The sequence below is a fragment of the Podarcis cretensis genome (genome assembly GCF_951804945.1).
Source record: "Podarcis cretensis genome assembly, chromosome: 2".
NCBI classification, from domain to species: Eukaryota; Metazoa; Chordata; class Lepidosauria; order Squamata; family Lacertidae; genus Podarcis; species Podarcis cretensis.
Genome location: NC_137171.1, coordinates 20,952,125 through 20,964,836, shown reverse-complemented (window position 1 = coordinate 20,964,836; position 12,712 = coordinate 20,952,125). Strand labels below are relative to the sequence as shown.

Here is a 12,712-nt window from a genome sequence, read left to right as displayed (position 1 = left end):
GAGACGCTCCTTCAGGTACACTGGATCGAGGCCGTTTAGGGCTTTAAAGGTCAGCACCAACACTTTGAATTGTGCTCAGAAACGTACTGGGAGCCAGTGTACATAGGTTTCAGGTCAATGGATTTTTGTTCCGGGCAAGGCAGGGTGGGGAAGACCAGTGTCTTAGCCGCCATGCCTTGCTTGTGCTTTTAGGTCACATATATTGCTTGGACTTTGCACAGGTAAGCAGAACAGGGTAACCATTTATCCCAGGGCAAGGGGTGGCAGAGGGGACATTCTGCTCCATGTTTGCTGGACTAGCTTTGACGCCGCTTTCCTCCCTCTCCTCTCCTTCCCCCCCAGCCTTGATGCACGCGGTAGTCTTTGGGAATGTGACCGCCATCATTCAGCGCATGTATGCGCGCCGCTTCCTCTACCACAGCCGCACGCGCGACCTGCGCGATTACATCCGTATCCACCGCATTCCTCCGCCGCTGAAGCAGCGCATGCTGGAGTATTTCCAGGCCACCTGGAGCGCCAGCAACGGCATCGATACTCGTGAGGTGAGGCGGGAGGCCTGGGCGGGGTGTGGGTCCGAACCACGAGGAAGCTTTCCCACCCAGGGGGCAGGGGATTGGGGAGAGAGAGAGCAGCTGGCGAGGAAATAGAAAAGGGCACCTCAGGAGCGCGCAAGTTATAATAATAATAATAATAATAATAATAATAATAATAAATTTATTATTTGTACCCCGCCCATCTGGCTGGGTTTCCCCAGCCACTCTGGGCGGCTTCCAACAAAGATGAAAAATACACTAAAATGTCACATATTAAAAACTTCCCTGAACAGGGCTGCCTTCAGATGTCTTCTGAATGTCAGGTAGTTGTTTATCGCTTTGACATCTGATGGGAGGGCGTTCCACAGGGCGGGTGCCACTACCGAGAAGGCCCTCTGCCTGGTTCCCTGTAACTTGGCCTCTCGCAGGGAGGGAACGGCCAGAAGGCCCTCGGAGCTGGACCTCAGTGTCCGGGCAGAACAAGTGCCCCAGGAACACCGGTGAAGCCTTCTGTTCTGCTGAACGCTTCTTAAAATCAAATCCAAGGCTATACTCCTGGACACCATGTAGTTCAGGGGAGTGGCATAGTCCCATTCACTCTCTGCTTCACAGAGTTGTGATGAGGATAAAATTGGGCAAGGGGCAGGATGTGCCATGCTGAACACCCTGGAATAAGCATTGGATGCATGTGAGGATGAGGATTGCAACAGAAGGAGGCACCTGGGTTTTTTTTCTGGGGGTTGAGATATGACAGGAAGATATACAGTGACGTAGCAATGAATGCATAGAAAAAGTGGTTTGGCTATTAAGGGGGCAAGGAAATAAGAGTAGGTGAGCATAAACTAATGGAAATATTTGCTTGCCCTCAGTCCTCACTGAAATTTGCCCTCGTCGTCCTACACACTGTCTTTAACCTTAAACCAGGCATCCCCAAACTCAGCCCTCCGGATGATTTGGGACTACAATTCCCATCATCCCTGACCACTGGTCCTGTTAGCTAGGGGATGATGGGAGTTGTAGTCCCAAAACATCTGGAGGGTGCCTGCCTTAAACCTTGCATTCCGTTCAGAATCTTCCCCTCCGACCATCTTTCATTGCAGAACAGCTGCATCAATGGTTCCCAAACTTTTTTTGAGGGGGGTCTTGGTTCCATGAGCTCCTCCCCAGCACCCCCTACCCTGTAAACAAAAAAAAAACAGTAATCAGAAGAGTGGTTTACACGACCCACTGAGGATAGCATAATAAAATTCGACATAGAAACAATTGCACATTTATTCAAAATCCAGTTAAAATTATTTCATTTATTCACTTGATCCAGTGATGCCGGCTTTTCAAAGTGTTATACAGCGGTACCTCTGTTACGTACTTAATTCATTCCAGAGGTCCGTTCTTAACCTGAAGCACCACTTCAGCTAATGGGGCCTCCCACTGCTGCCCCGCCACCGCAGCGCAATTTCTGTTCTCATCCTGAAGCAAAGTTCTTAACCCAAGGTTCTATTTCTGGGTTATTGGAGTCTGTAACCTGAAGCGTATGTAACCCAAGGTACCACTGTAGTCACTTACACCTCCAGCGTCTCCCTGCTACCCCCTTGCCTCTTAGTGCCCCCCTAGGGAATCCCACTGCCCACTTTGGGAAAATCACTGAGCTAGAAGGTAGCCCATTGTATCAAACTGGCCTATCAGAGCCTGGTGGGGAGGAGGAAAGGGAAGCACACGTGTGAGACCTTTTCCCAAGGATGTAAGATGAGCCCTGCATCTAGTGCAGCATCTTGTCCTCCCAGTGGTCACCCAGATGCCAGTGGGAAACCAGTGAGGAGGATGTGAGCACAAGAGCTCTCTTTCCCCTTCCCGTGGCTTCTAGCAACTGGTATTCTGGAGCATCGCTTGGGTGTGGGAAGAGCTGTGTGCTCATGGTGCTAAAACAGAAGGCGGGAGACATCAAAATGAGCAGCTGAATTCTGCGGCTTGTGTAAGACATTCGTATCAACTCAAGCCTGTGTGCTGGGTTTTTGTGTGGTTTTATTCTGCTAGTCATGGAGAGGGGAAGAGCAGCCACAGTGTCCTGGCTTCCTCTAAGGCACACAAGGTTTCACAAAACCTCCCTGTATCTTTTCAGGCGTATGGGCTTGAAACCTGTTTCAAAACAAAACAAGCCGCTGTTCATCTCGTGCTGTTTGGTGCCCACTGCACAATTCCGCACTATCTCTGAGCTCAGATAGAAATGTAGCAGATGCAGGTGGAATTAAACAGTATGTTTGTTTTGTCACATTGACATCCCATCCCAAGGGATTCAAAGCAATGCAGAAGGTGTTATCCTCACGAGTCATGACGACATGTACAGTCATACCTTGGTTGTCGAGCGCCTTACGACTCAAACTTTTTGGCTCCCGAACACCACAAACCTGAAAGTGAGTGATTCGGTTTGCAAATGTTCTTTGGAACCCAAATGCCCGACGCAGCTTCCGATTGGCTGCAGGAAGTTCCTGCAGCCAATCAGAAGCCACACCTTGGCTTTCAGAAGTTGAACGGACTTCTGGAATGCATTCTTCTCGAGAACCAAGGTGTGACTGTATCAGCAATGGGTTGTGTGACTGGCTGTGGGCCCCACAATGAGGAACGACAGAGGCTTTCGATCCAGGTCACCCCAGTCCAAATCTTGCATGCTAATCGTGACTTACACTGACTCTCTGCATTCAGGAAGAAAGATCTGCTGCTCCTTTTAAATCTTGGGCTGAATCACTCTTTCCAAAAGCCTCCTTTCAAAAGCTGGGGTTAAAGGGTAAGGGTAGAGCCATACAGGCCATCCATTTTGGGGACTTGGTGTGTGTGTGTGTGTGTGTGAGAGAGAGAGAGAGAGAGAGAGAGAGAGAGAGAGAGAGAGAGAGAGGGAGAGAGAGAGAGAAAGAAAGAAAGAAAGAAAGAAAGAAAGAAAGAAAGAAAGAAAGAAAGAAAGGGAAAGAGGAAGGAATGTGTGCATGAAAGAGAGAGAAGGAGGGAGGGAGGGAGGGAAGGAAGAAGGAGGGAAGGAAGTCACTATGGAAAGAGACCACAAACCGTAGAATCTACTCTGTATTTTTCCTCCATTGTGATGTGGTCTGTACACTTGAATTTTATGCACTCGGTTGCCATTAGTGGCGATGTGGGTGTTTGGGCCCAGACTCTCTTCTCTCACTTTCATCACTTTTGTGATGTGCTTTTGGGGAAGAGCAGTGGGGAGTGCACCACCAGTCCACGTGTTGATGATGGTACCAGTCGTGGTGATGCTGCCACCGTGACCATTGCCTCCCTTTCCCCCCTCCAGTTGCTGCAGAGCCTCCCGGATGAGCTTCGTGCAGACATCGCTCTCCACTTGCACAAGGAGCTGCTGCAGCTGCCCCTCTTTGAGGGGGCCAGCCGGGGCTGCCGGCGCTCCCTTTCGCTCAGCGTCCGCACGTCGTTCTGCACGCCAGGGGAGTACCTGATCCGGCAGGGGGATGCCCTTCAGGCCCTCTACCTTGTCTGCTCGGGCTCCATGGAGGTGCTCAAAGACGGCACTGTGCTCGCCATCCTAGGTAATGGGGACTTCTTTTGTCCCTGCCCCTTCTCTTCCCTCCTAGAAGGGGTGGGATATTTGATGGCATTTGGGAGGGAGGAACAGCCAAGGAAACTCCTCTGCTTAAGACCTGCTGCATATGGAAAACCAAAGGTTCGGACTAGGGTCTTCTCCTTGACACGAGAACAAGGCCTTCTCTGCAGTGGCTCCCCATTTGTGGAATACTCTCCCCAGGAAAGTTTGCCTGGCACCTTCATTGTACACCTTTAGGCACCAGGCAAAAACATTCCTTTTTAACCAGGCCTCTGATTGATCTGATTTACATCCTATGCCCTTTTAAAATAAGATTTTTTTGTATGTGTTGGGGTGGGGTTGCTGTTTTTATTTTTATTAGGTATTTTGTGGTTTCATATCTTGATTTTATTCTGTGAACTGCCCTGAGACCCCCGGGTATAGGGCGGTATATAAATTCAATAAATAATAATAAAGTTTTTAGATGGAGGGAAAATTTAAGCATATCACTCCGCAACAGCACCTTGAAGTTTTATACACCACCAAGACAACTGGAACATTTCCACCCCAAAGATGAAGATCAGATTCCCATTCTGATCAGATTCCCATTCTCTTAAGCCCTGCCAATGCCACTTTCCAGTTTGGGGGTTCCTTTAGCTCCTTTTGAAAACCAGCACCCTGCTTCTCTTGCTAAGGCAATCCAGGTAGGAGCTGCAGGTTGGCAGACCCAGGTGTGCACACACATCTACACACCCGCACAACAGGGTTCCACAGAACTAGCTTGACGGACCTTTTGATGCCAAGGGAGAAGGTGCCTCATTCAAAACTGCGGCTAGTACTATTTTGCGAGTTGGATCTCACCAATTGCCTTTCGTTCTTTCAGGTAAGGGGGACCTAATCGGTTGCCACATCTCATCCAGGGAGGAGGCGGTCCAGGCCAACGCGGACGTGCGGGGCCTCACCTACTGTGACCTGCAGTGCCTGAGTTTGCCTGGCCTTCTCGCCAGCCTGGAGCTCTACCCAGAATTTGCCAGCAAATTTCGCCACGAGCTCCCGTGCGAGCTCAGCTACAACCTGGGCGGAGGCAGCAGCTTCCAGGTGAGTTGAAAGAACAGCTGCAACAGGGAGGAAAGCACTGAAAGGAGTAAGCAACAAATGCCTTTGAAAGGGTTGTGGGTGCACTAAGGCCCTTCAATGCGACCTGTGTATTGAGCATTCGTCCTGATTTGCTTGCACAAAGGACTGGATTGTTTCCGGGTCTTTACTGATATGTGATATGTGATATGTTCTGATATGTGATATGACAAGCATTTATTCTGATTTGCTTGTGGGATGTTTACATGCCTGCCTTTTATTCATTCATTCAATGTTGTTAAATTTATTTTCCTGTTGCTTTCAAAACTGCATAATGTCCATTTCTTTTTTCTTTTTTAAAAAGCAGATTGGTGACAGAATCCCCAAAACCACTTTATCTGTGCGAACTTAGTTTTCCAATATGCACTTGAACTCTTCCTACAAAACAGTGGCTTTGTGGAGACACCTTTTGTGACACTATCATTAGGCAGAGCTCTTTGTTCTTATTGCCCTTTCAACTTAACCTAGAAAGCATTTATCCAGATGCAGCCTCAGATACAGCTGGCCAACTCTTCAGCACCCACTCCAGAAATAATCCAGAGCTAATAAATTACTTTCCTAGGAGTCTGATGGGTGTCTAGGAGGTTAACCTAGATTGTGTCTGGACCAGCCTCCTTGGCAGCACTGGATCATCTGGGAACAATTAGAGAGGCGAGTTCACCTAGTTCCTGCTTGCTTGGACACACCAAGCACAGCTGGTGCGTTTACCACTTTTATACCATTAGCTGAGCTCTCAGCCATTTCTTCTCTGACCCTGACATCCCCAATTTCTGGGGAGAAATGGGCATGCAGGGTCGCATCCATGGCATGAGAGCAACGGTAGCAATGATATGATTGCTGCATTGCCAGTGCCTAGATAGTGTGAGGAATTTTCCCACTGCCCCGCAAAAGTGTGTTTGCAGGCCACATACCAGCAGTGGTCAGAGCCAAAGTATGCCTGCATACATGCACACATACCCCACCCCTGCACATCTTACTTGCTTGGATTCCAGTCTGTGCACTGAGCAAGGGAGTGTTCCCTTTCTTCACAGGCAACTTGCTTTGCTTCCATGCTGTTTAGTAGAAAAAGGGAGCTTTCTCGCCCAGCAGCAGTGGGATCCCTCTTTCCTGCTCTACTGAGCTGTACTCTCCACTCCCTGCAGTCTCCCACACAACATACATGCACGTAACACAGAGAGAGAACTCATCTGATTGAAGGTGGCAGCTCAGCAGTGGGCAAACTGTAGCCACTGATTAACTGTGGGCCTAGATGTATCTCAGCAGTACTGAGCCCAATCTGGATTGATTCTGGACCTAACACCATGGATGGCCCAGAGCCCAGTCTGGAACTGACCTGAAATAAGTGGATGTAGTAAATGAACCAGGGATTCTTTCTGGAGATAGCTGGCAACTGTAGCCTCACTATGAGGGCTCCAAAACTGGTCTTCATCTAGTCAAAAGATTAAGCTGGAAGGCTCTGTTCAAAGTGAAAAGGTTTTTAATATCCACATGTACGTCAGGTCAGTGGAAAACCCGCACAAACACTGCAATGAATGTCACTCCTGGATGCAAGAATTCTGCCGCGTGCAAATGCAGAGAAAGTCACAATTGGTTTGGGCTTCTCTGCACATGCATCTCTCTTGTAGAATCATCTCACTGCCTTATGCTCTATAGGTCAGTGTGTAATCATTTCCCCCTTTTGCAGGGGGCAATTCAGAGAAGGCAGCAGGTTGTAAATGTGGCACCGGAAAAAGGTTGCATCTGCTTTTCCTTCCTTTGCAGGCTGAGACCCCATCGCTGAGCAACAGGGCACCCACCGCGTTGCTTTCCACGTTGGGGAAGGACTCCGATACTTCGTTCCCTTCACGCCGCAGAACTCCATGCTTGCCCACAGAGGCTGTGGACGAGCCCTCCAGCCCCCTGCTCCCCTCTTCCGCTGGAGGCCACAGCAATCACCCGCCACGGTCAGGCTTTCCACGCCACCCACCTCCTGAAACTTCCTCACGTCCCACGGCGTTGCGGCTACATACAGCTCCCTGCAGTGGCCCCCCAGACCTCAGCCCCAGGTAAGGAGCACACAGAGACAGACAAGATGATGAAAAGAGCAGTTGAATGGAGAACGCAGGCAGTGGCTTGGGGTAGCCTAGCTTGTTGTCTAGGCTCTGACAATCTCTGGGTAAGATTACTGCAGTGTGTTATATGTGGGACTGCCTTTGAAACTGCAGCGGGTGCAGAATTTAGTAGCCAGATTGCTTATCAGGGCAAGATGGTCTGCAGGTGTAACAGCAATGTTGGCATGACTGCAACGCTTACCAATTAGTCTACAGGCGTATTTCAAAGTGCTGCTTTTGACCTATAAAACCCACAGGCAGCTCAGAACCTGCGAGGATCATCTCTCCCCACATGAAGTAATCCGGACACTGCGTTCATAATCTGGCACCCTTCTCAGTGGGCTGTCTCCAAGTGAGTTGTGGAGAGTGAGGATACAAGAACAGGCTTTTTCAGTCGTGGCTTCCAACTTACGGCATGTCCTCTCCTTGGACGCACGCATGGCACCCTTATTGTATGCTTTCAAACTGCAGGCAAAAATACTTCTATTTACCCAGGCTCCTTTGGTCTTTAATATGGAGGGTAACCAGTTAAAGGACGAGAATAAAAAGAAATCACAGGTATTAAGCGGGGTGGTAGGAGTTGTTTTAGACACAAAAACACACACACAATTTAGGTTTTGTTTTATTGCTGTTCTTATATTTGGTTTTAATGTTCCTTGTTATTTTTATCCCTGTTATTTCTATTTTTATCCTGTAAGTTGCTTTGAGACGCTTCAGTGTAAAATGTGACTGATACAGTATAACAGATGAATAACGTGCTTCTATAGAGTTACCAGCATTTGAGTTCTCACAGAGAGTGGGCATGGAAGGGTTTTTCTCCTGCAGGAAACACCTGCTGCCCATGTGCTCTTAGTCCCCATCTGGCGTACCTGAGCCACCTGCAGCGCTTGTCCCCTAAGAATCTGCCCTGCCTCTCAATGTGTTTTGTCCCATTATTGGAATGTGAGCTTGTGCATGGGAGTCTTCTGGTTACTCCATAGGGACAGGCTTGGGGATCTGGGATATAGAATTCCATCCTCCTAGGGCTGTATCTGAGCTGCTCTTTCCCCCCTTCCTATCTCCCTCTGAAGGGTTGTAGACGGCATAGAAGACGGATCCGGTTCCGACAAACCCATGTTTAGTTTCCGCCTCGGTCATTCGGGCCCGGACTACAGCAGCCCTTCACCTGGCACAGGTATAGCATTCTGCATGGCCTTACAGGGAACAAGGCATGATAATTAGGAAAACATGGCAGCACACAGGTCAGTGAGTTCCTGTGGGCTTCATTTCCCATGCCTTTGCTAAACCAGTCCGCTTCTCTTCTTACAGACAGCGGCCTGCTCACAATCCCCCCAGAGCTCTCTGGTGCCGACACCATTGAGAAACTGCGTCAAGCGGTAAGGGTTTTTTGTGTTTATGTCTTTAAAGTGGTTCATATATAGGCCTGGGTGATGTATTGATACATTGCCCAAGGACCAGTATGAGAGCCAGACCGTGATGGCGGCTCTCATAGGGCTTTCAACATTGCAGTGTATCACCAGCCAAATGGCGATAAACCCTGATGTTCAAAAAAGCTGCACTGGCTGCAGCCGGCGAGGTGCCAGGTGAAACTGCCACAGCTCTCACAGCAGGAGCTGAGGCGCTTTAACCCAGGCATCCCCAACCTGCAGCCCTCCAGGTGTTTTGGCCTACAACTCCCATGATCCCTATCTAACAGGACCAGTGGTCAGAGATGATGGGAATTGTAGTCCAAAACATCTGGAGGGCCGAAGGTTGGGGATGCCTGCTTTAACCCCAGTGCCTCATGGTGTGCGGCCAATACAGCTGGCCCCAGCCTGCTGCTCAGCTGGGGGAAGGAAGAGCTCCAACCACAAGCCCCACAACGCTTGCAGGGGGCAGGTGAGCTACCTTGCCCGCTTGCCCCCCACTCCCCGAAGACGGACCAAGCGGTGGGAGCCTATCAGGGTCTGTGCGTTTGACTGCCTTCGCCCATACAGGTGCACTGCCTCTTTCCTCGGGGGGGGGAGTGGGTGTCCTTCACCCCAGGAGGAAAGACGCAGCCCACCCTCCCAGGCAAAGTCCACAAGGCGTGGGATGCAAAGCCACCCTATCTGCACCTTGCGGAGAGGGGCTGCTGGCAAGCACTGGGCCTGCCAGCAGCATCAATGAGCCCCTACACTGCCTGGCTGCCTTCCACCAGGAGGGTGGGCTCTGTCTTTCTGGGTGGAAAGGTGCAACACACCCACCTTAGCGAAGGCAGCCAGGCGGTAGACCTGCTCCTACTCACATGCAAGCAGGGTCGGGGGTCTCAGCTGGGAAGGGGGAGCACTTTAACAGAGCCCCCTTCCTTCCCGTGGGCTCCATAAAACTGCTTGGCGGAGGCGAGGGCAGCAGTGTGCTCCTCAGCCAAGCAGTTTAAAGAGGAGGGAGGAACAAGCTGTACTGGCACCTCGCTGATACAGCTTGTTTCTCCCTCTACAGGGCAGAGTGCGATGGTGGTTTCTCACCAGCGATATACTGCTGAGTGAAGCTGTTATCGCAGTCTCCCCTCCCATACTGGTCCTGGGCGATATTCTTCTTTGGTGATTACTCATAGCTGAGTAAGATTGTCTTCCATAATCATGGTTTTAACAATGAGTCCGTAAGTGAGTGTGGAGGCCAATTCTGGATCCACACATCCTTCCACAGTGCGGACATTGATTTCCAGGCAGGAGTTGATCACGGTGAGGGTTTGCCAAGCGTGCCTTCCTCTTAGCACGTTTCTCCCTTTCGTCCTGAGTTTGAGTGTCTTCAAAGCCCATGACACCTTTGGTAAAGGCTGTTCTCCAACTGGAGTGCTCGTATGCCAGTGTTTCCCAATTGTTGGTGTTTATACAGCGGTACCTCAGGTTAAGAACTTAATTCGTTCTGGAGGTCTGTTCTTAACCTGAGGTACCACTTTAGCTAATGGGGCCTCCCGCTGCCACCACACGATTTCTGTTCTCATCCTGAAGCAAAGTTCTTAACCCGAGGTACTATTTCTGGGTTAGCAGAATCTGTAACCTGAAGTGTCTGTAACCCGAGGTACCACTGTACTACATTTTTGCCTTGAGAGTGTCTTTAAACGTTTTGTTGACCACCAGCATTACCCTTTCCATTCTTAAGTTCGGATATATCGCCCAGCCTACCCAGTAGTATATCACGGGTGAAACAGCAGATGCTCCTCTGGTGCCAGAGAGACTCAGAAGCAGCTGGCAGGCAGCTTCGTCAAAGCGCTCCGCTCAGTGGAGCAGTTTAACCTGCGAGGTGGGGGCTTGATCATCTGAGAAGCGGGCAGTTTAAGCAAGCCTGCTGATCAGCTATTCCAGCACCCTCCTCCAGCTGGCACAATGGCCTCATTTGCCTTCACATGGGCGGGTCTCCTAGGAGAAAGAGGTGGCCCACCCATGTGAAAATGGACAGGCTCTGTGCACTTGGCTGCCTTCCGGCAGGAGGGCGAACTATGTATTTCCTCCTGGAATCAGGAGTAAGGAAACTGTGCGCCCGCTAGGAGAGGTACGGGCGCTTCCTCTCTAAGGTGGGGAGGAAGAAGCAGCCAAGATACACCAATATATCACAATGTCCAGAATGTATCGCAGTATTTAGCTGCTGATGTATCACAATGTTGAAAACCAGATACAGTCATACCTTGGCTTCCGAACGCTGCAAACCCGGAAGTGAGTTTGCGAACGTTCTTTGGAATCCGAATGTCCGACGGGGCTTCCAATTGGCTGCAGGAGCTTCCGTTCTACTTCCGAGGTACGACTGTATGGCCCAAGCCCTACCCCACTTCCAGGTTGCTATTGCACCCAAGAGAAGAGTATAAGCAAACAGAGGCTGCTAATACTCACCCGGTTTCTCCTTGTCTCGCTTCCCAGGTGGCCGAGCTCTCCGGGCAGGTTCAGCAAATGCGTGAAGGTCTGCACTCCCTTCGCCAGGCCGTGCAGCTCTTCCTTCTCTCCCAGACGCCGACGCACTCGCGGGCCGACCCTTCCGCCTACACGCCCTTTCCTCATGCAGATGCTACTCCTGCCACGCCTCTGCTAAGTCCGCTCCGAGTAGACACAGGACTCCCGCCCGCCTTCTGCCCCCACAGCGTCCCGCCCGCCCCCTGTCCTAATGGTGCCTGTGGCAGGGTACAGTGGATGTGGGCACCGCCGGCCGGACAGAGCTCGCCCTGGCCCGGCATGTACTGGGCACAGGGGCCGGGCAAGGACTCTGAGACGGTGCCCATTTCGCCGGCGGGGCACGGATCCAAGGACCAAGGAAGCAACGCACAGCTGCCAAGCCAACTCCAAAGAGAGTGCTCCCTTTCCCGAGCTTGCTCCCCAACAGACCCTACGGGCCTCACGGAAACCAAAACTTCCAGGACTCAAGCCTGCGATTCCTCAAGCCTTGAGATGGTGCTGATTGGTACTGGGGACGATGGGTCTGTCTGCGGCGCCCCCTGCTGGCCGGAGGAGGAAGGCACGGGCCTGTGAGTCTGCTTTTGGAAACATTGGGGAGGGGGGAGCAGTGTCTTGCAACACTGGGTGCTAACTTGCTTGGGGGAGAAGCTGAAAAGCCCCCATACGGCATTTCAAGACAGGGCTGCAGCAGCTGTCAACACAGGGACAGGAAGAAAGAACTTTCGCAAGCTTAGGAATTCTCTGCAGCAGGCTGGAGCAAAAGCAAGACACAGAAGCTGGACCTATCCTGTCTGGATCGGGGAAATACATCCATTTCAAACTCAGATGCTTGAAATATGCAACTATATATATATGTACACACCCACCCCAGTTTTAGCTTCTCTTCTTCCTTCTGGCACTTTGATTGTTAGCCATGGGATGGCGGGGGAGATAAGAGTGAATCCCACTGTGCATGCTGTTCCTCTGGTGGGAGGGCAGAGGATTTTCCTAGCCATCTGCAGCACTGGGCTAAAGTGGGCACTCGTTTTATAAAATAAAGGTACGTTTTGGACTCTGACCTCATGGTTTACTAGCTAATTACTCTTGCTTGGGGTTTATTGTCCTCAACACCAAGGGAGGAGTGAGTGGGGGGTCCCTAGTGAATGAGATAAAGTGAACAAGTAGCGTGTTAACTAGGCCTGGCCGACGGATTGATACATCACCCAGGGGCAGAGAGCAACAGCAGCTTCACCCAGCGGTATATCATGGGTGAAACCAACGCCACTCCTGTGTCTCTCTGCCACCAGTGCTGCTTTCAACATCAGGCCACTGGTAGCAGCAGCAGTTCCACCAGCGATATCCGCCCAGAGTGGCTGGGGAAACCGAGTCAGGTGGGCGGGGTATACAGTCGTACCTTGGATCCCGAACGCTTGGTATTGGACATTTTGGCTCCCAAACGCCGCAAACCTGGAAGTGTTCTGGTTTGCGAACGTTCCTTGGAACCCGAACGTCCGACAGGGCTTCCAA

General features: G+C 50.9%; 1 protein-coding gene across 1 annotated transcript in view; it reads left to right on the top strand.

Moving 5' to 3' along the window:
• KCNH3 (potassium voltage-gated channel subfamily H member 3) overlaps nucleotides 1–12,263 on the top strand; it is a 75,508-nt gene extending 63,245 nt beyond the window's left edge. The window contains exons 9-15 of the mRNA XM_079965377.1: nucleotides 343–542; nucleotides 3,835–4,084; nucleotides 4,961–5,175; nucleotides 6,973–7,256; nucleotides 8,372–8,475; nucleotides 8,610–8,677; nucleotides 11,177–12,263. Coding sequence (XP_079821503.1) covers nucleotides 343–542; nucleotides 3,835–4,084; nucleotides 4,961–5,175; nucleotides 6,973–7,256; nucleotides 8,372–8,475; nucleotides 8,610–8,677; nucleotides 11,177–11,779 — 1,724 coding nt within the window. The 3' untranslated portion in view covers nucleotides 11,780–12,263. The remainder of the gene's footprint in view (nucleotides 1–342; nucleotides 543–3,834; nucleotides 4,085–4,960; nucleotides 5,176–6,972; nucleotides 7,257–8,371; nucleotides 8,476–8,609; nucleotides 8,678–11,176) is intronic.
• Nucleotides 12,264–12,712: the final 449 nt, after the last annotated feature.